Source organism: Callithrix jacchus, chromosome 2, assembly GCF_049354715.1.
Source record: "Callithrix jacchus isolate 240 chromosome 2, calJac240_pri, whole genome shotgun sequence".
Lineage (NCBI taxonomy): Eukaryota > Metazoa > Chordata > Mammalia > Primates > Cebidae > Callithrix > Callithrix jacchus.
Window position 1 is genome coordinate 152,685,223 of NC_133503.1, and position 27,759 is coordinate 152,712,981.

General features: G+C 39.7%; 1 protein-coding gene across 23 annotated transcripts in view; it reads right to left on the reverse strand.

Moving 5' to 3' along the window:
- The window catches only part of GPBP1 (GC-rich promoter binding protein 1), a 72,653-nt gene that overhangs the window by 35,526 nt on the left and 9,368 nt on the right, over positions 1-27,759 (reverse strand). For 8 of the 23 annotated variants that reach the window (XM_078365912.1, XM_054252244.2, XM_035291542.3 and 5 more), the window contains exon 3: positions 6,084-6,203. The exons of 5 other annotated variants lie outside the window; for them this stretch is intronic. In XM_078365912.1, coding sequence (XP_078222038.1) covers positions 6,084-6,146 — 63 coding nt within the window. In that variant the 5' untranslated portion in view covers positions 6,147-6,203. Of the gene's footprint in view, positions 1-6,083; positions 6,204-10,561; positions 10,685-12,531; positions 12,654-27,759 lie in introns of all 23 variants that reach the window. 10 more of the 23 variants (XM_078365916.1, XM_078365913.1, XM_078365909.1 and 7 more) reach the window with 5 other exon arrangements.

Below are 27,759 nucleotides of genomic sequence, written 5' to 3' on the forward strand. Positions count from 1 at the left end.
AAGACCAGCCTGGACAACATGGTGAAACAGCACCTCTACCAAAAATACAAAATCCAAAAATCAGCTGGATGTGATGGTGGGCACCTGTAATCCTAGCTACTCAGAAGGCTAAGGCAGGAGGATCATTTGAAGCCAGGAGGTAGAGGTTGCAGTGAGCCATGATCAGGCCCCTGCATTCCAGCCTTGGTGACAGAGGAAGACTCCATCTCAAAAAAAAAGAAAAAAGTTTGAATTGTCAACTATTTTCTAAAGATAATTTTCAATTAGAAAAATTCTGCATTTAGAATTGGCAGTTCCAAATTCTAAGAATCAAAATCATCATCATTATGAAGAACTATACAAATTAAGAGTCAGGTTCCAAAAAGCACTAAGAAGTTCAATGCACATTAACAATTATCAGCTAGGCTCAATGGCTCACACGCGTAATCTCAACACTTTGGGAGGCCAAGGCAGAATGATCTCCTCAGCTCAGGAATTTGAGACCAGTGGGCAAGATAGTGAAACCCTTTTTTTTTTTTTTTTAGTTTTAGTTTTTTAAATTACTAATCTTAACCTCAAGTTAACATTTAAATGAAGACAAGAAACATTTACAATTTTTTTAATGTTTTATTTATCTTTCCAGATGCTTTTTTTTTTTTTTTTTGAGACAGAATCTCGCTCTTGTTGCCCAAGCTGGAGTGCAATGGCACGATCTCAGCTCACTGTAACCTCGGCCTCCCAGATTCAAGCGATTCTCCTGCTTCAGCCTTCCAAGTAACTAGTATTACAGGCACACACCATGACATCTGGCTAATTTTGCATTTTTAGTAGAGACATGGTTTCTCCATGTTGGCCAGGCTGGTCTCGAACTCCTGACCTCAGGTGATCTACCCACCTTGGCCTCCCTAAGTGCTGAGATTACAGGTATGAGCCACCACGCCTGGTCTCAAGTCCCTTTTTTACATACAGTCAATGAATTTTTACTTATTTTGCAGAATTCCAAAATGAGTCCTATGGAAAGATCACAGAATAGCAGATGCATTCTGGATTCGAATCTAGGCTCACACTAATCAGCTATGTGAAGACAGTCAATTGAGTTAAACTTCCAAAATCTGTATAAAATAAGAAGGTTTCAATGATTGCTACGATCCATCTTCAAAACCTAAAATTCTATTCTAACAAAGAATTTTGTCATTTCAGTGTATCTTTTCAACACATGGCCAAAATTTATTAGGACCTGGTTAAGTCCTTATTGGAGAAAAAAAAAATCCAAATTACAATTGTTTCCGGGCCAGGTGCCATGGCTCACACCTGTTATCCCAGCACTCTGGGAGGCAGAGGTAGGTAAATCACTTGAGCTAAAACCAAGTTATCAAGTCCCTGTGATAACTCAAGTTTATGTTAATGGCCACTTAGACTGGGGCCCCTGATAGTCTCAGCATAGGGCAGTAACAGGAAAAATCAAGGGATTAGAGGGTATAAACTTTCAGCCCAAACCACAGACCAATTGCTGAACACATGAAAGTACTGGGAGGGTGATATACTCAGACATGGCATGAACGGTCCACACACCACCTCCCGTCACCCAATACGTCACCATATCAATCTATTCACCTGTATTCTTTATAATAAACCAGCAAAAGTCGTTTCCCTGAATTCTTTGAGCCATCCTAGCAAATGGTTCAGATCCAGTGGGGTGGTTGCAGAAACCCTGGTTTGAAACCAGTGAGAAGTAGTGGTGACTACTGGGACTGGCTAGTAGCATCTGAAGTGAAGGCAGTCTTGTGGGACTGTGGGATCTGACACCATGCCAAGCAGACAGTGTCAGTCAGAACTGAAATAAATTATAGGATACCCAGGTAATGTCTGCTACTGCTTTGGGGTGGGGAGCGGGGGGAACTTCAACGTATTTGGCCACAGATATGTTCTGTGTTGAGAGTAGAGAAGAAAAACCGTTTTTGGTGTTTTTTTTTTTCCTTTTGCATAGGTCAAAGTCTAGAAAAGCCAAAACACCTACAGAAATTACCTTCCATCATGACTGAACCAAAAGTATAAATTACTATAAAAAATTTTATAAGTGATAAGAAATTAACTAGTATTTATAAGAAAGATAATCTTTAATAAACTCAATCTGTGTGAAAATTTTCATTTATTTTATTTGGTTATTTACTTTTGTAGAGAGGCAGGGTTTCACCATGTTGCCCAGGCTGCTCTCAAACTCCTGGCCTCAAGAGATTCCAGCTTCAGCCTCCCAAAGTGCTGGGATTATAGGTGTGAGCCATCGCATCTGGCCCAAGAAAATTAATATGCTATTTCTGAAAATATTATTATATTGGCTCTTTGTATTCTCGTATCATTATGTAGAGGCAAATATTTAGACAGTTACAGGTGGATCTCTGATCATCTGCAGTCTACACACTAGATAGTGGTGGAAGGAAGGCCCATCATAAAGATCCCCTACTAACAAAATGACCTAATCAAAAAGTTATTACTTTTTATCAGAATATGCCACTATTTTCCACTTTGTAATCAGACTATTAACTCACACCTGTAATCTCAGCACTTCGGGAGGCCAAAGCAGGCAGGTCACCTGAGGTGAGGAGTTCCAGATCAGCCTGGACAATATGGTGAAACCTCCTCTGTACTAAAAATACAAAAATTAGCTAGGCCTGGTGGTGGGCATCTGTAACCTTAAGCTACTCAGAAGGCTGAGGCAGGAGAATCACTTCCACCTGGAAGGTGGAGGCTGCAGTGAGCGAGTTCTCACCATTGCACTCCAGCCTGCACGACAAGAGCAAACCTCCATCTCCAAAAAAAAAAAAAACGTGATAACCTGCTTTTTTGCCAGCTAAAACTAACTCAGACTAAAAGTTGTTCAGGCTTTATGTTAGCTTTTTGAGCCAGACAGATTCCATCTTAGCTTCTTCATTTTAGTTTTTTTCCCACCATTAAGTATGTAACTATAGTACATAGCTGGAGCAGGCTGACACTGGGCACCTCCAGGAATGCATTTGTTGATAAAAGGCCGAGTTACCAACAGAGCCTGGGAATGCAGGTGCTGTCGAGTGCCCAGAGCCCCCATTATCTGTAAGTTGTATGTCTTTTATGACAACTTTACCCCTTGCACCTGGCACTGTTTTATTTCTCATGTACTAGTTTATTTTTGGACTTTTTGCTTATTCTGCTTTTGTGAAAAATTTGCTTCAGCTAGATTCCTCCCCCTCCCCTTTACGTAGAGTATGAAAGACCACCTAACTTTTTCTTAGGGGCCAGAGAATTTTGGGCGTTAGCCACCTCTTGGTCGCTGGCATAATAAAGGACTCATAATTCAATCTCTGAGTGTGGTGCATTCCTTGACTTGCTCGGGTACAACAAAGAAAAGAAATCACTAGTGGCATATAATCTATCAAAAAAGCCCATTTCTAGCATCTGTTTCAAAAATTTCTTAGCACATCTTAAAAACAGACAATTTTAATACTTTGCAATCAACCACCCTGAATGTCTCTAAATGTATCTGTAAAAAACTATTCTATTTTTATTTATATAAGTAAAATGAACATTCCTTAGTGAGTCCTAATATATAATGATATTACAAAGTTCACATTATTCCTGAAATTTTAGTCATGAGTCATTCATAAGCCTTATTTATGCAGAGGAAAAAGGGTTCCAGATATATGAAAAGGCTTTGAAAAATCTTGATAGGGAAAAAGTAAAGCAGGTTATCAAAAAAAAAAAAGTACAGAAATACAAAGTTTTCAGATTTTCTTGAATAAATGTTTCTTCCTTTGCTATGTGCCCTAAAATAATTTTCAGACTTTTAGTGTTTTTTGTTTTATTTTGTTTCTGAGGCAGTCTCCCTCCACCCAGTGTGGACTGCAGTGGCGCAATCTTGGCTCCCCGCAACCTCGGCCTCCCGGGTTCAAGCAATTCTCATGCCTGAGTCTCCTGAGTAGCTGGGATTACATGCCACCACACCTGGCTAATTTTTGTATTTTAGTAAAGATGGGGTTTGGCCATGTTGGCCAGGCCGGTCTTTTATTCATGACCTCAAGTGATCTACCCACGTCTGCCTCCCAACATGCTGGGATTACAGGTGTGAGCGACCACACCCGGCCACAGTGTTTTGTTTTTTGTTTTTGCCACTTGTACTTGTTTAGAACTACTAAAACTCAATTCCAAGAGTCTGTAGCACTTGAGCTACAATTCACTACCCGTTCCCCCATCTAATTTGGGCAGCTGTGATCAAGAAGACAGGTTTCCATCCCCTCAATCTCCTAAACAAGGGGTACATACCCCTTACTAGGAGAGGCAGGCTGCCAACATTTCTCACCCTCTCCAATTCCAACTGAAGAAGTTACATTCCTGATAACTACAGTCAAGAAATCTAGGGCTACTTTATTTCACCCAAACCCCACTCATAGAATGAAGGCTCTACCCCAGGTTCATGAGCACAAGAACACTGAGGCCCCAAATGCTCTTGCTCCAGCTATCTAATAGGTAGTAGTTTGGCACTTTAACAAACTGAGAAGACTCAGGCTATTGCGTCATCCAATGCGTGGAGTAGTGACTCAAAGATTTTGCCAAGAGTGAGACGCAGTCTCTCAAAGGAACTAGCTTTATTCAAACAGTAAGAGCCCTCTCAAAAACATAGAGATACTGGTAGTAAGAAAATAAGAGGCAGGTAGCTAAGCTGAATAACAGGCCAGCTAGTTCTGAATGAACCTGGGAAAGAGATACTTAAGAAGAGCCCCACTAGGGTCAGAACCAACCTCAGGAGATTGGGCCCAAAAACCTCTCCTGCCATAACTAAAGTGGATCACAGCACAGATCAATTTAAGCCCCTGCGCATTAATGAAAACAATAGAGCAATCAGCTGGGAACTAATGGAGACTAACAGATAGGTCTGATACCAAATGAGGCAAACGGCTTTACAGAAAGATGAGGAAAGACAGAGAACGCAGATAAATCACCCTCATTCCAAAGTGACTGTGCAGAAACCCTTTATACTCTGCACCTCAATCATTTTACTTTACATCATGGATAAAGGAGGTCAATATTTAAAATGAGTACAGCAGGAACTAAGAATAATTCTAAATCACCACATTCATGGAATTATGAACAAATTATATAATGTTCAGCAAAGCACTTTGCGAACTGAAGTACACCATGTATGTTATCAATATTAACAAGGCAATCCATATAAGAGTAAAAAACAGTATAGAAAAAGGTAAGATGCTCTGTTCAAAGTATGTGACTGTTCTAAACTAAAATTTGTGAAAGACTGATTGCCACCAAAGACAACTTTGAAATAAATGGCTTAGTACACTGATGGTATAATTTAAAAAAAAAAAAACTGCCTTTTTAACTAATAGAACGAGTTGGGCATGGTGACACAAGCCTGTAATCCCACAACTTGGGCGAATCACTTGACATCAAGATTTCAAGACCAACCTAGCCAACACGGCAAAGCCTCTATTATTAATAAATACACAAAATTTAGTCAGGCATGGTGGCCCACACCTATTAATCCCAGCTACTTAGGAGGCTGAAGCACACCAACTGCTTGAACCCAGCAGGGGTAGGCTGCAGTGAGCCGAGATTGTGTAAAGCTCTGCCTCAAAAAAAAAAAAAAAAAATTTAATAGAACCAACAAATTAAATAACTTAGATGGTAATATAAATGTTGGGGTTTTTCTTGTTTTTGTTTGAGATGGAGTTTGGCTTTTGTCCAGGCTGGAGTGCAATGGCGCAATCTCAGCTCACCACAACCTCCACCCCCCGGGTTCAAGCAATTCTCCTGCCTCAGCCTCCTGAGTAGCTGGGATTACAGGCATGTGCCACCACACCTGGCTAATTTTATATTTTCAGTAGAGATGGGATTTTTCCATGTTGGTCAGGCTGGTCTGGAACTCCTGACCTCAGGTGATCCGCCTGCCTTGGCCTCCCAAAGTGCTGGAATTACAGGCGTGAGCCACCACACCTGGCCATAAAAAGTACTTCTCTGCAAAGATATTATTACTCCTCCATGACTTAATTACATTTGTATAGAAAATGAATGCAAGAGAAGCACACAGAAAGACAAAAAGAGAGATGCAAAAAGAGTACCTTTGTTGATGATGGTGGAGTAGGGAAATTAAGCCAGGCTGGAGCAAAGTCATGCTGCGCCATTTAGGTCCAGTCTCTCCAACTCAGTGAAACAAGGCTTCAACACCTCATGGCAAGTCCCTGTCACATAAAAATGGAAGGAATTAGACCTGCAGCTCCTGGCCAAAATTATCACCTTTACATTACAATGATCATACTACTATAGGATTCTATTTGTAATGAAAATCTAGAAAAGACAAAACTATAGTGATAGAAAATAGATCAGCTTGGAAGGGGAATGACTGTACGAAACGAGGGAATTGTCTGGGTAACTATTATCTTGATTGTAATGGTTATTACAACTGTACATATTTGTCAAACCCCAAATTATAAACTTAAAACTGGTGTTTTCATAAAGTATACCTCAGTATAGCTTTTTATTAAAAAAATCAAATAGATGACTAGACATCAAGTGTTTACTGATATAACCCAAAATGAAATACAGAGTACCATCTATGATGTAGTCTTGTGCCTACCCAAAACAAAATGTGAAATCTGATTTAACTACCCATTACCAGGACATTCAAGATGGAGAACAAGTCAGAAAACATCTAGGGGAAGTATACACCAAATCCAGATCATGGGGTAAACCTAAAAGTTAAATGAGCTGGTTTCTACAACAAATAGTGGCTTTTAGTGGGCAGATGAACTAAATACATCCTGAACCTTGTATGAATCCTTTATGTGAACGAGCCAACCTTATAAAACACAAAAGAAAATTATGAAACAATCAGAACTTTGAACATAAGCTGGATATTACTAAATAGTACTAAGAAATAGTCACTTTAGATATAATAATGGTATGGTTATGATGTTTTAAAAGGAAGACATAGGCCGGGCACAGTGGCTCACTCATGCCTGTAATGTAGTACTTTGGGAGGCCAAGGTGGGCAGATCACCTGAGGTCAGGAGTTCGAGACCAGCCTGGCCAACAGAGTGAAACCCTGTCGCTACTAAAAATTCAATAAAGAAAAGTTAGCTGGGCATGGTGGCGTGTGTCTGTAATCCCAGCTACTCAGAAGGCTGAGGCAGAAGAATCATTTGAACCTGGGAGATGGAGGTTACAATGAGCCAAGATTCTGCCACTACACCCCAACCTGGGCAACAAGAGCAAAACACCGTCTCCAAAACAAAAACAAAAAAAAAAAAAAAAAAGAAAGAAAGAAATGTAGAAATGTTAAGATGTTGTCACCAGATATAAAAAGTAAATACAACTAGTATAAAATTGACAATGGAAGTGAAAATGTTTAAATGCTCCTATGGCACATGGGAGAAAACCTTAAGAGAAATTCTGAAACAACACTCATGAACAAAATACAAGTTTTAAGACTATGTTAACCAAAATATACTGCACATCACAAAAATTCAGGCATTCAGAGTTCTATTTATTCCTATTTGCATTAAATTTCAAAGTTCTGTGGAATAAAAATGAAAACTAAATGGTGCTTTGTGATACACTTTAACAACAACTTTATGTTGAAAACACTTAAAACTGTAGTTTCAGTAATTCAGTGGGAACGAAAAGCTTGTTCCAAATAAAAATTCATAATAAACTTCAGAGAACTTAAGCATAATTTTTAAAGTTGATCACTTTTCAAAAAGGTATTATACAAAATGATTAAGTAAACAGTTATGTAACAAAAATTATCCCTGGAGGCAAATCACTAAAATCACCTATTCATTTCTGCAATGTCTTTACATTAACTTTAATTTAAATCTAGTTCCTGAAGTATGGGCCTGGTGTGGAGGTTCACATCTGTAATCCCAGCACTTTTGGAAGTGAGGTGGAGGGATCCTTGAGCCCAAGAGTTCAAGGCCAGTGTAGGCAACATAGTAAGACTCCCATCTCTACAAAAAAAATTTTTTTAATTAGCTGGGTGTGGTGGTCCATGCCTGCAGTCCCAGCTAGTAGGGAGCCTGAGGGAAGAGGATTGCTTGAGCCCAGGAGTTCTAGGCTGCAGTGAGCTATGTTCACACCACTGCACTCCAGCCCAGGTGACAGAGAAAACCCTATCTCAAAAAAAAAAAAAAGAAGTTAACTCATGTTCTGAAAAAAGGTAAAAGAGCAATATTAATTGTTATGGCACTTACACAAGTATATAAAGGCAAATTAAAGTTTCACAAGTTCCACACTACTCATCTTAACTGCACTGTGCCATCTAATTTTGTCTCATCTTCCTTCACAGTTCATGTTTGAACTGTGTACCAATCAAAAAGATTTGTATGTTGAACTCATAACCCCCAATACCTCAAATGTAGCGTATCTGCAGATAAAGTTTTTAAAGAAGTGATTACAAATGAGACAATTAGAATGAGTTCTATTCCCATCAGACTGTACCCTTGTAAGAAGAAATTTGGACACATGCAGATAAAAGGATCATTTGAAGAGCCGGCAAGCATGCAGTCATTTGCAAGCCAAGGAGAGAGGTATCAGAAGCAATCAACCCTCTGCTGATGCCTCTTATCCTGAACTTAGAACCTCCAAAACTGAGAAAACAAATTTGTTGTTTAAGCCATCCAGTCTGTGGTATTTGGTTCTGGCAGCCCTAATACAAACAACTAAAACTAATACAAACAACTTTAGAAATAAAACGTTTATGTATTAAATATTTCCTTTACACATCTAACAACCAGGTACATACAGGAGACAACTACCTTCCACCCCAAAAAAGGCAAAATCAACAGTCCCACAAACAATCCATGAGTCAGGGTTCCACAGCTTTTTAAAAATCTTCTACTGGTTGCCCACTGCTAAATTTGACTAGCTTAAAAAAAATTAAAAATAAATAAATCTACTGTAGATTTGAATATCCCAGGTAGACATAGAGTTTAAGATACATAAACACTGCTAGTAGGAAAATCCTAATTTTTTTTCTCTGCCACCCAATTTACAATTTGTTCATGACATCCACGGAGAATAAAAATTTCCCCAGGAGAAAAAGATGGTTCTGAAAAAAAATAAAACCTAAGTGTACATCTCTAAGTGCACATGCCTAACTTTTAATTTAAAAAAAAAAAAAAATTTTTTTTCAGACTTAAAAAGAATACACTTTGACAAAAAAACACACAAATAGATGGGACATTTTCTAAGTCTTGTTATATTTTCTATTTTTTATTTTCTAGTTATATTTTCTATTTCTTTTATTTCTGACCCTACCAAACTGTGCCATGTTATCAAAGAAAAACTTAACTCAAATTTATTCCATCAGAATGAATAACAAACTGTCTTTATAATTTCAGAAAACTTTAAGCTTTAAAATCACAAAGGCCATCAAAAACACCCCAAATCAACCAATAGCTAAGGAATTCTAACCTCAATAAACTAAGGAATACAACCAGAGTACAGAGTAAAAACCCTCAATAAAACACTAGGAAATCAAATCTAGCAGCATATTAAAAGGATCAAACACCATACATAGTATTTCCCCCGGAATGCAAGAGTGATTCAACATACAAAAATCAATAATACACTACACTAATAACATGAAAAATACCAAACGCTCATCTTAATTGATGTAGAAAAAGCATTAGACAAAATCCAGCACCCTTTCATTATATACTCAACAAACCAGAAGGAAACTTGCCCAACCTGATAAATAGCATCTACAAAAAACCCCCCAGCACATCATCCCCACTGGTAAAAGACTGAAAGCTTTCGCCTTAAGATCAGGAACAAGACAAGAATGCCTGCTTTCACAAGCTCTATTCAACACTGTAGTAGATGTCCTAAGCACAGCAACTAGGCAAGAAAAGAAATGAAAGTAATCCTGAGTCAGCACAGTGCAAAGGACCTGTAGTTCCAGATATTTGGGAGGCTGGGACGGGAGGATTCCGAGCCCTGCAGTTTGAGGTTGTAGAATGCTATAATGGTACCTGTGAAGAGAGCACTGCACTCCAACCTGGGGAACACAGTGAGAAAGTTTTTTTTTTTTTTTAAAGGCATCCAAATTGAAAAGGAAGAAGCAATTTGTTCCCTCCTGTTCCTCTTGAATTGCTTGTTTTCAAACGAATAGATGAAACAAAAGCAAACTCTTTGAGGTTTTTAACTTTAAAAAACATGTTATTTCACTGAATTGTCTGCTTCACTGTTTTAACGTAATTAACAAAACTTTATTAATATGTAGTAGACATCTATGGAGTGCTAACTGATTTACAGACTTCCCTTGTTGATTCTGCTTCAGTGGTACTTAAGCATTGCATAGAAATCTGTCTTCAAATAAATACTAAAAGTTATGGTCATCAGATAAGGATGGTAAATGCCCTACTATTTAAAAAAGAAAAAAGGCCGGGCGCGGTGGCTCAAGCCTGTTATCCCAGCACTTTGGGAGGCCGAGGCGGGTGGATCACGAAGTCAAGAGATTGAGACCATCTTGGTCAACATGGTGAAACCCCTTCTCTACTAAAAATACAAAAAATTAGCTGGGCATGGTGGTACGTGCCTGTAATCCCAGCTACTCAGGAGGCTGAGGCAGGAGAATTGCCTGAACGCAGGAGGCGGAGGTTGCGGTGAGCCGAGATCGCGCCGTTGCACTCCAGCCTGGGTAACAAGAGCGAAACTCCGTCTCAAAAAAAAAAAAAAATAATAAATAAATAATAAAAAGAAAAAGAAAAAAGAAAAAAACACCTGACTAAGGAACACAGCCTCTAAAGGGTAGTAAAAAAAAGTCTATTGCTTCCCTATGTTTTAGATTTTTGGTCCAATGTCTTATCTGTTATCAAACGATCTGCTTAGATACAGATCAGATTATCTGAAATATGAACTGCATTCATAAATTTTTAAGAAATCTGGGTTATCAGTTTAAAAACTTCCATTTTAATGTTCCTCTAATCTGAAGTTTGTTAGACCCCATCCTCTTCAGTTCACCTCTTAAGTTGTCAGTACCTTTCTATGCTTTTTTTCTCTTTTTTGAGACAGAATCTTGCTCTTTCACCCAGGCTGTACAGTGGTGCAATCTTGGGTCACTGCAACTTCTCTCCTAGGTTCAAGCAGTTCTCGTGTCTCAGCCTCCCAAGTAGCTGGGATTACAGGTGTGTACTACCATGCCTGGCTAATTTTTTTGTATTTTTAATAGAGTCAGGGTTTTGCCATGTTGCCTAGGCAGGTTTTGAACTCCTGACCTCAAGTGATCTGCCCACCTCAGCCTCTCAAAAGTATGAAAAGTACAGGTGTGAGCCACAGCACCAGACCCTTTCTATGCTTTACTTAGACTTTTATCATAAAAATCAGAGCAAGAAATTAAAAAAATTATTCTATTTGTTAAATTATTCCATATGAAATTGCTATACATGTAAGTGCATATACACATATACATAAATATGGTATGTTCAGCCTCCTAAAAAGAAAAAAAAATAAGCTGAAAAAAGCATGATAATCTGGAAACAAGATGCTTTTAATTCTCAATTTTTGAGACTAATAATATTAAAGATGCAACACAAAATATAATTGAACTTCAAAACTTACAATGAACTTAACTTTCATATAAACTTCACTACCACAAAAAAATAAGCTTGACCCTCCATAAAGTAAACAAATATCTACTTATTGAGCTGTTCTTTCCTCATAACACTGAAGCAGGCTGAGTCATTCCTGAAATGTATTCTAATCAGCCTATGAAATCTGTTTTTGTTTTAGATTGGCAAGTTTTAGTTTGGAAATATACTGCAAACAATATGAACTCATTGGGATAAAATTTAAATCACCTTATTTATTGAACAGCTAATAATAATATGAGCAATACGGCCTAAGCACTGGAAGCTTGATTCAAGGCTCAAAAGAGGGCATTCCTGCCTCTAACAGTTTACAATCTAATAGAGTTAACAAGTAAATGTAGGCCAGGCAAGGTGGCTCATGCCCGTAATCTTAGAACTTTGGGAGGCTGAGGCGGAGTGGGGGATGACTTCAAGCCAGGAGTTCAAGACCAGCCTGACCAACATGGTAAAACCCCCTTCTCTACAGGCGTGGTGGCACACACCTGTAATCCCAGCTACTCAGGAGGCTAAGGGCAGAAGAACTACTTGAACCCAGGAGAAGGTTGCAGTGAGCCAATATCGCCCCACTGCACTCCTGCCTGGTGACAGAGCTAGACTACATCACAAAAAAAAAAAAAAAAGGTAAATGTAATACAAGATTGCTGCCTCAAATCCTCTTAGAAATGTAGACACAAGCAACATTTTCTCTGAAATATTTACCAAAAGTCATCACTTCAAGGGTTCAAATGATATAAACAGATGAGCTTAAAAAAAAAAATGCTGCCAGGCACAGTGGCTCACGCCTGCAATGCCAGCAACTCTGGGAGGCCAAGGTGAGCAGATCACTGCAGGTCAGGAGTTCAAGACCAGCCTGGCCAACATGGTGAAACCCCATCTCTACTAAAGATACAGAAAATTAGCCAGGCATGGTGGCACTCACCAGTAGTCCCAGCTACTCAGGAGTCTGAGGCAGGAGAACTGCATGAACCCAGGAGGTGGAGGTTGCAGTGAGCCAAGATTACGCCATTGCACTCTAGCCTGGGTGACAGAACGAGACTCTGTCTAATTAAAAAAAAAAAAATTATTTGCTCAAGACACAAAAACTACATGCTTTTTATTTTGTGTTAATAAAATATAAAATAATATAAAACATAAAATGCTTTATATTTTGTGTTAATTAAGCAGAAAATGTACCTTCTCAAGCACTAACAAAGAAAGAACATGGAATTTATCACTGTTTCTCCCTGCCTGTATCCATGCCTTGGCCAGCAGATAATTGTAAAATTAAAAAAAGAAAAGAGAAAGGAAAGGAAAGGAGAGGGAACAGAGGAGGAAGGGAGGCAAAGAGGAAGGGAGAAAGGCAGGAAGGCTGGCAAGAAGGCAGGCAGGCAGGCAACAGTCACTTTGTCTTAAGAATTTCAAGTTAAGGGCCTGGCTCAGTAGCTCACGCCTGCAATCCTAGCACTTTGGGAGGCAGAGGCAGGTAGATCACTTGAAGTCAGGAGTTCCAAAAATAAAATACCATTCTGTTATAAATACATCTAACACCACTAGGGCTAGTCACTAAACTCTCAACGTACCGTCAAGCCAGGAACAAATATGTCAACCCAATACCACTTAATAATACAATCCAGGTCTATCTAAATTCAAGTAGAGAAAGTAGTATGGGGACAGTACAGGGTCTTGAACAGCACACAGCAGCATGAGAAATCAGAACTCAATGCAGCAGGCCAGGGAAGTACTTACAAGTTTTAAAGTTACAATTACATGTCTGGAAGTATGCTTTCAGAAAATAAATCTGATAGCAATGTGTATAATGAAGGGGATTATCAGCTTTAAATTCTTATCTCATTCAGTTCACTGAATAATATTTGACACCTATGGCCACTTTTCTTTCCAGTGCTAACCCAATGCACCACATTACTGGTTCCCCCCATATCCCTATGGCTACTCCTCCTCAGTTTCATCAGGCTCTGCCCAACCCTAATATTCATATATCCCAATGTCTAGCCCTAGTTCTAATACTAGTAATATAAAACTATAAATAAAACTATTAAAAAAAGTCAGAAACCAAATAAATACTATGACACAGCTGAGTTTTGTTGTATTTACAACACAGGAAGGAGTATGGTTACATACAAGTATTCTATATGTTAAAAGAACATAAATACTGTGGAATTGATATAGGATTCTGAAAGAACACAGAAAAGAATTGTACTGAATGTACCCTGCCATTGTAAATGTACTCTTTCATTCTGTTTGAGAAATGTTTGTTGGAGTCCAAATCATGATCAACTCATATCAAATCCCACTTTATCATCATGAGATAAAGTAAGATTTTTCCTGTTTAACGGATGCCTATTACCTAAGGAAACAAACACTTTAAGCATAAGATTGTCGCAACTGCAAAGCCAAACAATATATTGATGACTGGATAAAAACCAAAATGTGAAGCAACTGACATTTGGAGTACCAAAAAGAGGTATATAATTACTAATATTCATTTATGTACTTTGAGATGGAGTCTCACCGCACCCAGGATGAAGTGCAATGCCACAACCTCAGCTCACTGCAACTTCTGCCTCCCAAGTTCAAGCAATTCTCCTGCCTCAGCATCCCTAGTAGCTGCGATTACAGGCACGTGCTACCACACCCGGCTAATTTATGTATTTTCAGTAGAGATGAGATTTCACCATGTTGGCCAGGCTGGTCTCGAACTCCTGACCTCCAGCAATCTGCCTCATCGGCCTTCCAAAGTGTTGGGATTACAGGTGTGAGCCACCTCACCTGGCCTAATAAATATTTGTAAAGAACTACAGAAAACTAAGCAAACTATGATGATTACTAACACAATGGAAATTTTAAAATACTCGATTTACACAAGATATTATACTTGCTTATTCTGTTCATTAGTATTCACTACAAATATAACAGGATTTCAAGTTCATGATGGCATCCTGACTTGAAAGATCCTATTAAAAAGGCAAAAAAGTATTAATTAATGTTAATTTTTAAAAAGTCAAGAAGAACAATGGAGTTAAAGGATAATAAAGAAATAAAACTGTGATAATGAAAAGGCCATGAGACACTTCATGAAATTTTTGGAATGAGGTAAATGGAAGCATAACTGATAAAACAAAACAATGAAAGCCAAGGCCTAGAATACATGTGGGAGGTAGAATACAGTGGGAAACTGATTGGCTCCCTAGAATGCTGAAATTATCTAGGACTGTAAAACTGCGGATACAAAAAACGGCAGAGTGGGAACTGGGATTGAAAAGAAGTAACTGAAAAATCTGAACGCACAATAGTCTACATGAGTAAGAACTAACACATAAACATAACACCACCAAAACAAAAAGGAAAGGTAGATTCTCTCAAAAACATAAATAAGGAGCAAATATGGGTTCTGGCACCAAAAGATATTTGGTTTTTCAAGGTCCTACTACATTAACAGCCATTCAATAAGCACTGTTCACATACACGTAACTCTCAAACAACTTTTTACTGCATCATTCTTAAATATTAATAATCATCAAACATTTTAAGAAAAGTAGCGAATGAAAGATCATTTTTAAAAACTATGAACAAAAAGGAAACAAAGAATTTAAGAAATAGCAAGATAAATGTGTTCTTCAGAAGCAAGGACAAAGAACAACTTCTAGAAAGAAAACAATACCTGCCTACAAATAAAGAAAAAAATGAGACATTAAGCAAAAAAAAAAAAAAAAAAATTTAAAGCAAAAAAACTGAAGCAGGCCAGGCATGGTGGCTCCCACTTGTAATCCCAGCACTTTGGGAGGCTGATACAGGCAGATTACCTGAGGTCAGGAGTTCTAGACCACCCTGGCCAACATGGCAAAACCCCATCTCTACCAAAAATACAAAAAACTAGCCAGCCATGGTGGTGGGCACCTATAATCCCAGCTGCTTGGGAAGCAGGGGCAGAAAAACTGCTTGAACCCAGGAAGCAGAGGTTGCAGTGAGCTGGGATAGTGCCACTGCACGCCAGCATGGGTGACAGAGCAAGACTCTGTATTTAAAAAAAAAAAAAAATTGAAGCAAAAGACGTGTTTTTTGGTTTGTTTTACCATTTTATGAAGCCTCATCACCCACCCTCAAAAAGCCCACTAGCCTGCTTCCTAAGAGTTCCTGCTCTGAGCACGGAAACAAAGATTCTAAAATGATTCCTTCTCCTCAAATGAAGGAGGATAATGTATAGGGAAGCCCTGTGAACTGTAAGGCTACTAAATAAATTACTTTAAAAAAAAAAAAATGAACTGGGGGTGATGGCCAGGCTCACTTGAGGTCAGGAATTCAAGATCAGCCTGGGCAACATAGTGAAACTTGTCTCTACTAAAATTCAAAACAGGCAGGGTGTGGTGAGTCACACCTATGTATCAGCTCTGTGAAGAGTCTGAGGCCAAAGTGAATCACTTGAGGCCAGGAGTTCAAGACCAGCCTGGCCAACACAGTGAAACCCCATCTTTACTAAAACTACAAAAATTAGCTGGGTGTGGTGGTGCATGCCTGTAATCCCAGCTACTCAAGAAGGTGAGGCAGGAGAATCGCATGAACCCAGGAGGCAGAGGTTGCAGTGAGCCAAGATCAAGCCACTGCACTCTAGCCTGGGCAACAGAGAGAGACTCCGTCTCAAAAATATATATAAAATAATAAAATTCAAAACAATTAGCCAGGCATGGTGGCACACGCCTGTGGTCCCAGCTACTTGGGGGGGCTGAGGCAGGAGAATGGCTTGAGCCTGGCAAATCAAGGTTGCAGTGATCTCTGATTGTTCCACTGTACCACTGCAGCCTAGGCGACAGAGTGTAACCCTATTGCCAAAAATTAAAAAAATGATTATGACAATTTTGTTAAAATCCTAGTCCTTTTAGCACCATGAAGGCAAATTTGTTCAGTGGTTGTCATTTATAGCATCTGATGCTATACAACACAAAATAGGTAGAAAAGCAAAGGTGCAGTAAGGTAATGCTTACCCTGAAATTATCAAAATGTGAAATCCACAAGATTAAGTTTGCTCTAATATGAATTTGATAACAAATTAATTTCATAACTGGTTACTTTCTGTTGAAACTCCACATCAGTAAAGAAATCTTGACTCTGAAGCCAGGCATGGTGGCTTACACCTGTAATCCCCCCACTTTAGGGAAGGTCAGGACAGGAGGATCACTTGATGCCAGGAGTTTGAGACCAGCCTGGGCAAACAGAGAACCCATGGATCTACTTTTTTTTTTTTTTTTTTTTTTGAGACGGAGTTTCGCTCCTGATACCCAGGCTGGAGTGCAATGGCGCAATCTCGGCTCACCGCAACCTCTGCCTCCTGGGTTCAGGCAATTCTCCTGCCTCAGCCTCCTGAGTAGCTGGGATTACAGGCACGCGCCACCATGCCCAGCTAATTTTTTGTATTTTTATCAGAGACGGGGTTTCACCATGTTGACCAGGATGGTCTCGATCTCTTGACCTCGTGATCCACCCGCCTCGGCCTCCCAAAGTGCTGGGATTACAGGCTTGAGCCACCGCGCCCGGCCGAACCCATAGATCTAAAAAAAAAAATTATGTAAATAAAAAAATAAATCTTGACTTTGAAAACCAAAGTGGGTAGTCAGAGATAGAAAATGCTGACAAAAAGTAACCACCATACAGAAGGAAAAGGAAATACTGAGAGCCTATGTGCAGATGTCATATTGACTTTTACGTCTCAACCCTTGCCTTTTTTTGGGCGGGGGGTGGGGGAGATAGTTTTTGCTCTGTCACCCAGGCTGAAGTGCAATGGTACAATCTCAGCTCACTGCAACCTCTGCCTCCCTGGTTCAAGAGATTCTTCTGCCTCAGCCTCCCAAGTAGCTGGGACTAAAGGCGCGTACCACCACACCCAGCTAATTTTTGTATTTTTAGTAGAGATGGGGTTTACACCACATTGGCCAGGAGGGTCTCAAACTCCTGACCTCAGGTGATCTGCCAACCTCGGCCTCCCAAAGTGCTGGGATTACAGGGGTGAGCCACCATGCACAGCTGAAAAACTTATTTTAATATTAATTTCACAAATAAAAAACCTTTGGGCTTAAATTGGTTGTGGCTAAGACATCACAGCTAGCTCCTAATGAGCTTCAATTCAAATATAAGCAAATACATCTTACTCCAGTCTTTTTTCAGCTACATTATGGTACAAAATTCAGTTTTAAAACTGTAACTTCAGTATCAACAACAAAATAGGCTTTATAATTTGCATGTCCAAGGCTAATCAACTTCCTAGAATTAAAAAATCATACTTAAACAAAATGTTAATTATAAAATTTCTGCTGGGCATGGTGGCTCATGCCTTTAATTCCAGCACTTTTGGGAGGCCAAGGCAGGTGAATCACCTGAGGTCAGGAGTTTGTGACCAGCCTGCTCAGCATGATGAAACCCCGTCTCTACTACAAAAAATTTGCCAGGTGTGTGGTGGTGTGTGCCTGTAATCCCAGCTACTTGGGAGGATGAGGCAGGAGAATTGCTTGAACTCAGGAGGCAAAGGTTGTAGTGAGCCAAAATCGCGCCACCGCACTCTAGCCTAGGAAACAAAGAGCGAAACTCTGTCAATAAATAAATATAAATTAATTAATTAATTTTCTAGGCCAGATGTGGTATACCTTGGGAAGCCAAAGCAAAAGATCATTCATGCCCAAAAGTTGGAGACCAGCCTGGGCAACATAAAAAGACCCCATCTCCATAAAATATACAAGAAATTAGCCAGGCATGGTGGCATGTGCATATAGTCCCAGCTGCTCAAGAGGCTGAGGTGGGAGGATCGCTTGCACCCGAAAGGTCAGTAAGCTGTGACTGTGTCACTGCACTCTAGCCTGGGCAACAGACCCTATCTCAAAAAGAAAAAAAAAAACTCACTAGAAAAATAGGTAAAGGATACAAATAAAGTTCAAAGAAACAGATCTTTAAATTTCATTCTCATCCCCCACCCCCCGCACCGGCCAAAAAAAAAATCATCTTCAAAATCCTAAAAACAGAACTACTATATAATCCAGCAAGCCCACTGCTGGGTATATATCCAAAAGAAAAGACATCAGTATATGGAAAAGACATCTGTATTCCCATGTTTACTGCAGTAATATTTCCAACAGCCAAGATATAGAATCAACCTTACTGTCAATCAACGAATGAATGGACACTGAAAACATGGTATGTATATGGCAATGGAATATTATTCAGCCATAAAAAAGAATGAAATCCTGTCACTTCCAACAAGGATGGAACCAGAGGACATTATGTTAAATGAAATAAGCCAGACACAGAAAAACAAATACTGCCATATTCTCATATGTAGGAGGTTAAAAAAAAACAACACTGAACTCAGAGATGGAGTAGAATGATGGTTACCAGAGGCTGGGGAGTGGGAAGGTTGGAGACAAAGTGGGTACAAAAATACAGTTAGATAGAAGGAATATGACCTAGTATTTAGTAGCACAACAGGGCAACTACAATTAACAATAATTATATATTCCAGAATAATTAAAAGAATGGAGTTGGAATGTTCCTAATATAAAAAATTATGAATGCTTGAGGTGATATTCCAATTACCCTGATTTGATCATTACACACTGTATGTCTGTATCAAAATCAGATGTCCTCCTTAAATATGTGTAAGTATTATGCATCCATAGGGAAAAATATTTTTTTTTTACAAAAGGCAAAATGCCAAAGAAAGAAGTCTGATACCTCATTAGTACTAGAAATTTACATTGGTATACCTCCCCCAAATTACACTCAGGAATTCACTTACAAGAATTTGCCTTTTATTTACAAGTATACACTAGTGCTACTCATAATAGCAAAAAAGAAACAAAAACAAGAAACAGCCAAATGTACATCAATAGAGGTCTAGTCAGACTACCATGCAGCCACTAAAAAGAATGAGGTAACTTTACACATATTAATATGGAATAACTTTCTAAGTTCCTTAAGTAAAAAAAGACTGTAGAGCAAAGTAGTCATGATGCTATAACTTGTATTAGAAAGCAAAAGAATGTGTTTTTACATTTATCTCTAAAATACATAAGTAACTAAAAACAGTCTTCTCAGAGGGGAACAACTGCTGAGCAATAGGATTAAAGGGATGACTTTTACCTAAACCTCTTGCAGTACACTTTTTCTAATTTGTACTGTGTGCATAAATTCAAAACAACTTTAAATCTTTTTTAGTCTGACTCCATTTTATCGTTTCCTGAATACTTAAACTGTTTTGGGCAGGTTTTTTTGAGAGGAAGTTTCACTCTTCTTGCCCAGGCTGGAGTGCAATGACACAATCTCAGCTCACCACAACCTCACCTCCCAGGTTCAAGCAATTCTCCTGCCTCAGCCTCCTGAGTTGCTGGGATTACAGGCATACACCACCTCGGCAGGATAATTTTTTATTTTTAGTAGAGAAGGGGTTTCTCCATGTTGGTCAGGCTGGTCTCGAACTCCTGACCTCAGGTGATCCGCCTGCCTTGGCCTCCCAAAGTGCTGGGATTACAGATGTGAGCCACTATGCCCAGCTTCCCCCGACCTAATCCACAACCGAAACTGAGTTAGGCTGAAGAACAATCATCCCAAGAGCAGGAAACAAGTTTCAACCAGTTAATTTTTTAAATGAGCCTAATCCTACGAACCACACAGACAGAACACTTTTTTTTTTTTAAGCTGTTGCCTCTATTGCCCAGGCTTGAGTGCAGTGGCATGATCTTGGCTCACTGCAACCTCCACCTACTGGGCTCAAGCAATCTTCCCGTCTCAGCCCAAGCAGGTGGGACTACAGGCACATACCACCACACCCAGGTAGTTTTTCTATTTTTTTGGAGAGATGGGGTTTCACCATGTTGCCTAGGCTGGTCTCAAATTCCTGAACTCAAGTGATCTACCTTGACCTCCCAAAGTGCTGGGATTACAGGAGTGAGCCACGGCACTCAGCTTAGGCAGTTTTTTTTTGTTTTTTTTTTTCCCCCTGAGACAGTGTTTCACTCTTGTCACCCAGGCTGGAGTGCAATGGCATCATCTTGACTCACCGTAACCTTCACCTCACAGTTCAAGAGATTCTCCTGCCTCAGCCTCCCAAGTAGCTGAGATTGCAGGCGCCCGCCACCGCGCCCACCTAAATTTTTGTATTTTTAGTAGAGACAGGGTTTCACCAAGTTGGCCAGGCTGGTCTCAAACTCCTGACTTTAGGTGATCCACCCACCTGTGCCTCCCAAAGGGCTGGGATTACAGACCAGCAGTTTCTTTAGAATTCATCTCATTTAGTCCTTTCATCCCATCCCCAGAAAGTTAGTATTACCTTCTTTTTAAAACAAGAAGTGTCTATATAAAGTCCATTTTAAAGTTCCCAAGGTCACAATACTAGTCAGTAGTAGCTGACGCTCTTAACCACTATGCATATATATGCATACTATAAATAACATAGGATACATTAGGCAGAGATCTTACCTAATACAAAACATGAGCCTTCATAATAGACATGTAAGTAACTCCTAAATTTTAAGTTTTACTCAGGCAGTGGCTTGTGCTACTGTTATGCCAAACAGTACAAAATACAGGTCTCAATCACCTAGACAGGTAAAGATGAGCAGTGTGACCTACCATGGCAATCCTCAAACAGATTACTGTCCTCTTGGCAAATTAAGTACTCAGCCGTACTTAATAGGACTAAAGTGAAAACGTTTGCATTCACTTTTCACCATTTCCATTTGTTCCTAGAAAAGGAACTCATTTCAACCAGAGATAGACACAAGAATAATTCATGTGAAAAATGTGAAACTACCAGTCAAGTTAAAAGGAAAAAAATTAAGGCAGCTCAGGTGAGTGCATTTTTCAAGTAGTTTTCAATCTACCCAGTGTTCCAGAAACAATTTCATCACTCTCTTGAGAATACTCACCTGTAATAGCCTCAAATTTAGCATCCTTCTAAGAGCTTTAGTAAATAAGGTCCATGGTAAAGGATCTGTGGCATGCTTTTCTTATACAGTACCAAAACAAGATCACACAGGTAAACTTTGTAATACCAAAAATAATTAAAGCTCTGTCGACATTTATCTGACTTAGTTCCCTCCTCAAATAAAGACATAACTACAAATGAACTACCATGGCCTTTCTGATAATTAGAAGTCTTAAATTCTGTTCACTCATGTATTTCAAAACCGCTCCTTAAAACTTAAAGATAAATGTATTTTGTTTGTTTCTTCAAAACTGAGAGGAAAAATTACCTAAGTTACAAGCGTTTTGACTCCACACTTCAAAATTAAGGAGAATTTTTAAAAGGCAAGGGTCACAGCAAACAAGTCATTATCAGGCAGTCCCTTCAAAAAGCTAAGAGAGAGGCCAGGCAAGGAGGTTCACACCTGTAATTCAACCACGTTGGACAGGTGGTGCAGGCAAATCACTTGAGGTCAGGAAGTTCAAGACCAGCCTAGCCAATATGGCAAAACCCCACCTCTACTAAAAATAGAAAACTTAGCTAGGCATGGTAGCAAGCACCTGTAATTCCAGCTACTTGGGAAGCTGAGCCACAACAATCACTTGAACTGAGGATTCAGAGGTTGTAGTAAGCCAAGGTCACACCACGGCACTCCAGCCTGAGTAACAAAGTGAGACTCTGTCTCCAAAAAAAAAGAGCAGCCTGGCACAGTGGCTCACACCTGTAACCCGAGCACTTGGAGGCCAAGGGAGGCAGATCACTTGAACCTAAGAGTTCAAGACCAGTCTAGGCAACATGGCAAAACCCCATCTCTACCAAAAAATACAAAAATTAGCCAAGCATGGTGGTATGCACCTGTACTCCCAGCTACCCAGGAGGCTAAGGTAGGAAGATTGCTTGAGTCCAGGAGGTCAAGACTGCAGTCAGCCATGATCACAGACCGCACTCTAGCCTGGGTGACAGAGCAAGACCTTGTCTCAGAAAAAAAAAAAAAAAATGCTAATAGCAAATCCAAAGCCAGTCTTGAATCCAGCAGACAAAAAGCTCATATAACAAATAATTTAAGTCTAGGTACATAAAATAGTTTTTTGTTTTCTTAATTGAGATGGAGTCTTGCTCTGTCACCTAGGCTGAAGAACAGTGGCAGGATCTCAGCTCACTGCAACCTCCATCTCCTGAGTTCAAGTGGTTCTCCCACCTCGGCCTCCCAGTAGTTGGGATTACAGTCACTTGCCACCACACTCAGCTAACTTTTGTATTTTTAGTAGAGACAGGGTTTCCCCATGTTGGCCAGGTAGGCTCGAACTCCTCACCTCAGGTGATCCACCTGCCTCAGCCTCCCACTAGGCCTCCCAAAGTGCTGGGATTACAAGTATGAGCCACCACGCCCAGCCGATAAAAGAGCTTCTAAATGACAACAAATCAACTCCCCTATAATTCAATAGCAAATTCCACCTAGTCCCCAAGCAGTTAAAAATAGCTCTATAATAGAAACAACCACATATACCCAATACCCCCCTTAAAAAAATGCAAGGCTAAATTATTTAAAGATGTTAATAGTTCTCTTTTACTATGCAAATAAGTGCACTGAGACCACAACAATAAACAAATAAGACAAGGTCCCTGTTCTCAATGAGCTTATGCGACAAGACAGGCGCAGAGTAAACAAGATAATTATAGACTGTGCTTTAAATGAAATAAGATGATATAGAATAGTAAGAGAAATCAAAGAGTATTGAATAGAGCTGCCCACTTTACACAGAACGATAAGAGAAATCTCAGAGAAGCTAAGGTTTGAGCTAAAATTGAGCTAACAAGGGATGAACAGAGGAAGAAGGAACAAATATAAAGAAAAATGCTTTGTGTGTTCAACAGAAAGAAAGCCAAACACCAATGGGCCAGTAAGACAGTAAGTAATGTGCCAGAGAAAGAGAAGGAACAAATAAACAATGCAGATCCTGGCGGGCTATAGAGTATGCATGTTATTTTTAGAACCAATAGAAAGACATTAAAACATTTTAATCACAAAAATCAAACAATCTTGAATATTTTTTTTTGAGACCGGAGTTTCTTGTTGCCCAGGCTGGAGGGCAATAGTGCAATCTTAGTGATTCTCCCGCCTCAGCCTCCTGAGTAGCTGGAATTACAGGCATGCACCACCACGCCCAGCTAATTTTGTATTTTTAGTAGAGACAGGGTTTCTCCATGTTGGTCAGGCTGGGCTCGAACCCCTGAATATCATTTTTAAAGGATCACTCTGCTCCGTGGATAATAAACTAGAGTACACGATGGTACAGGAATAAAGTTAAAGGCTACCACAGTTGTTCTAGTGAAAAAAGAAAGTTGGGCCAGGCATGGTGGCTTATGCCTCTAATCCCAGCACTTTGGAAGGCCAAGGTGGCTGGATCACCTGAGGCCAGGAGTTCGAGACCTCCCTGACCAACACAGTGAATCCCTGCCTCTACTAAAAATCCAAAATTAGCTGGTCTGGGCATGATGGCTCACACCTATAATCCCAGCACTTTCGGAGGCCAAGGTGGGCAGATCACCTGAGGTCAGGAGGTCGAGACCAAACTGGGCAAGATGACAAAACCCCATCTCTACCAAAAATACAAAAATTAGCTGGGTGCAGTGGCAGGCACCTGTTACTCAGGAGGCTGAGGCATGAAAATCACTTGAACTGGGAGGCAGAGGTTGCAGTGAACCGAGATAGCATCACTACACTCCAGCCTGGGGAACATACAGCCCAGCAAGACTGTCTTCAAAAAATTAGCCACGTGTGGTGGTGCATGCCTGTAATCCCAACTACTTGGAAGGCTGAAGCAGGAGAATCGCTTGAACCAGGAGGTAGAGGCTGCAGTAAGCCAAGATCACACCATTGCACTCCAGCCTGGGCAACAAGAGCAAAACTTCGTCCAAAAAAAAAACAGAAAACAAAAGGATTGGACAGTCTAGTAGCAGTGAGATAGAAATAAATATTTGGGATATTTTGAAGGTAGAACAAATAATTTGGATTTTTTTTTTTTTTTTTTTGATTTTTTGGTAGAGATGGGGTTTCATTATATTGGCCAGGCTAGTCTCAAACTCCTGACCTCAAGTGATCCACCCACCTACTGAGATTACAGGCATGAGCCACTGAGCCCAGCCTCAATAATTTTAAATCATATATACATATATACATATACATTATATCTATACATATGTTACATATATATAATGTATATGTTTCTGCTTATTCTGTCCCTTCAATTTATATATACCTATCCTCCAATTCATAATCTCTCCCTCCTGGTTGATCATATAGTTAGTCTTCAAACACTATCACCTGTGACCAGCCACAACGCCACTATCTGTATTATTTTACAATTTCAAAACATTTAGCATCCATTATTTCACTTTAATAACAACTCTCTGAAGCACTGTTTTAAAGAGTAAGAATTAAGTCAAAAGACTATGTTAATCAATATCACATTGCTATTATATTATGTAACAGATGGCATGAAATCATTAATTCAAATTCAAGGACTCTCTTTATTCTCTATTCACAGAACTTCACAGCAAACTACATAGACAGAGGAATCTTACATTTTTGCCTTCTTCACTAGAAAATGCCCAGCACCAATGATACCACAGACACTCAAAACATTTGCTGAGGCAAAGGAAATCTCTAGCACATAATTAGCACTCAAGAGAGAAGAGTCCCAAATCCCGCTGTTGAGATAATATATTACAGTAAATAAGTTGATACTTTTACATCCTTTCTCATTTCCAATATAGAAATGTTGTCATTTTCTAAGTACCTGCAAGTATGAATTAGATATCTAACATTTCAAGCCACTCAAAAGATTGATATATGAATTCAAGATGACATTATTTTGCAACAGTCTTACTTCACACACCCACAAAAACAATTTCCCTATTACTACAAATTTCCTATATAAGATTTTAGAAAACGTAAGACATTCTATGTTAAAGCAAAAAGAAAATGTCAAATACTATTTTATTTACGGACTAGTATTCCATGGAGTTAGCATAAAACACACACACACACACACACACACACACTTGTCTCTCAATGAGTACAGAAATAGACATAATTCATTTCAAAATAGGAATTTCAAGTTGATTCAGTGAGAAACGAAATCTTTTCAACAAATGAAACTTGCACAACTGGACATTTATATGAAAAAAAATTGGGGCTGGGCACAGTAGCACCTTAAATTCCTGAACTCAAGTGACCATCCCACCTCAGTCTCCCAGGTAGCTGGGAATGCAACAAAGAACTGGGCTAATTTTTAAGTTTTTTGTGCTGGATTACAGGTATGAGCCACAAGCCAAGCCCAGGTTCTCACTTTCAAAAAAAATATGAGTCTTAAAAACTTATTTTTGCACCAAAAGCGTAGAAAAAAATTTAAATATGTCTTTAAAATATAATTTGAAAATTGAATTAAGAATTATAGGGGTCTGGGCACAATAGCTCATGCCTGTAATCCCAACAGTTTGGGAGGCCAAGACAGGAGGAACACAGGAACCTAGGAGTTCAAGACTAGCCTGGTAAACACAGCAAAGCTCTGTCTCTATAAAACATTAAAAAAAAAAATTAGCTGGGCATGGTGACATGTACCTGTAGTGAGGACTGCTAGGGCCTAGGAGGTTGAGGTTGCAGTGGGACGATTGCACCACTGCACTCCAGCCTGGGTGCCAGAGTGACATCCTGGCTCAAAAATAAACAAACAAATAAGAATTAAAGAGAACAAGCCGGCACAGAGGCTCATGCCTGTAATCCCAGTACTCTGGGAGGCCGAGGCAGGCAGATCACTTCATATCAGGAGATCGAGACCAGCCTGGCCAACACAGTGAAACCCCATCTCTACTAAAAACATGAAACTTAGCCGGGGGCATGATGACAGGCGCTGGTAATCTCAGCTACTCAGGAGGCTGAGGCAGGAGAATCGCTTGAACACAGGAAGCAGAGGTTGCAGTGAGCTGACATCATGAGGGAAACTCCGTCTCAAAAAACTAATAAAATAATTAAAGGGAAGAAAATGAAAAGATCAAAAGCACTGCACCCACCAGGCTGTGAAAAAAAAAAAGTGAAGAACAAGAAACTGAATGACATATCCTGTATATAGAAAGATGCAGAAAGGGCTGGGCGCAGTGGCTCATGCCTGTAATCCCAGCACTTTGGAAGGTGGAGGTGGGCGGATCACCAGGTCAGGAGTTTGAGACCAGCCTGGCCAATATGGTGAAACCCAGTCTCTAATAAAAATAGAAAATTAGCCAGGCGTGGAGGCACATGCCTGTAAGCCCACCGAAGCTGAGGCAGTTGAATCGCCTGAACCCAAGAGGCAGAGGCTGCAGTGAGCTGAGATCGTGCCACTGCACTCCAGCATGGGCAACAAGACTGTGTCTCAAAAAAAGAAAGATGCAAAAACTAGCAATTATTTGCAGAGTTATACAGCAAGAAGTCTGTTAACTATTCTGATTGGTGGGGAGCTGATAAAATGGGAAAAGCAAAGCAAGCAGCAGGTAAAACTGAAAAACATTCATAACCATAAAACAGTTTATCAGTAACTATTAACATTTTGTTTTTCAACATTTCTGTTGAAGATAATGGACCTACTTTCCAGAAAAATGCATTGAAATGCCCACAAAATTACCAATTTCAAAGAACTCTCAGAAACCACTGTCTCGGTCGGGCGTGATGACTCACACCTGTAATTCCAGCACTTTGGGAGGCTGAGGCGGGTGTATCACCTGAGGTCAGGAGTTCAAGACCAGCCTGGCCAACATAGTAAAATCCCGTCTCTACTAAAAACACAAAATTGGCCAGGCATGGTGGTGCACACCTGCAATCCCAGCTACTTGGGAGGCTGAGGCACAAGAATCGCTTACGCCTGGGAGGTAGAGATTGCAGTGAGCCAAGATCATGCCACTGAACTCCAGACTGGGCAACAGAGTAAGACTCCATCTCAAAAAATAATAATAATAATAATTAAATAAATAAAATGAATGAATGAATGAATGAATGGAAACCACTGTCTCCCATTCCATAAAACGAAATAGAATTTCTGTTAAGAACCTGTGACAAGCCGGGAACATGGCTCATTCCTGTAATCCCAGAACTTTGGGAGGCCGAGGCAGGTGAATCACCTGAGCTCAGGAGTTCAATGCCAGCCTAGCCAACATGGGGAAAACCCCATCTCT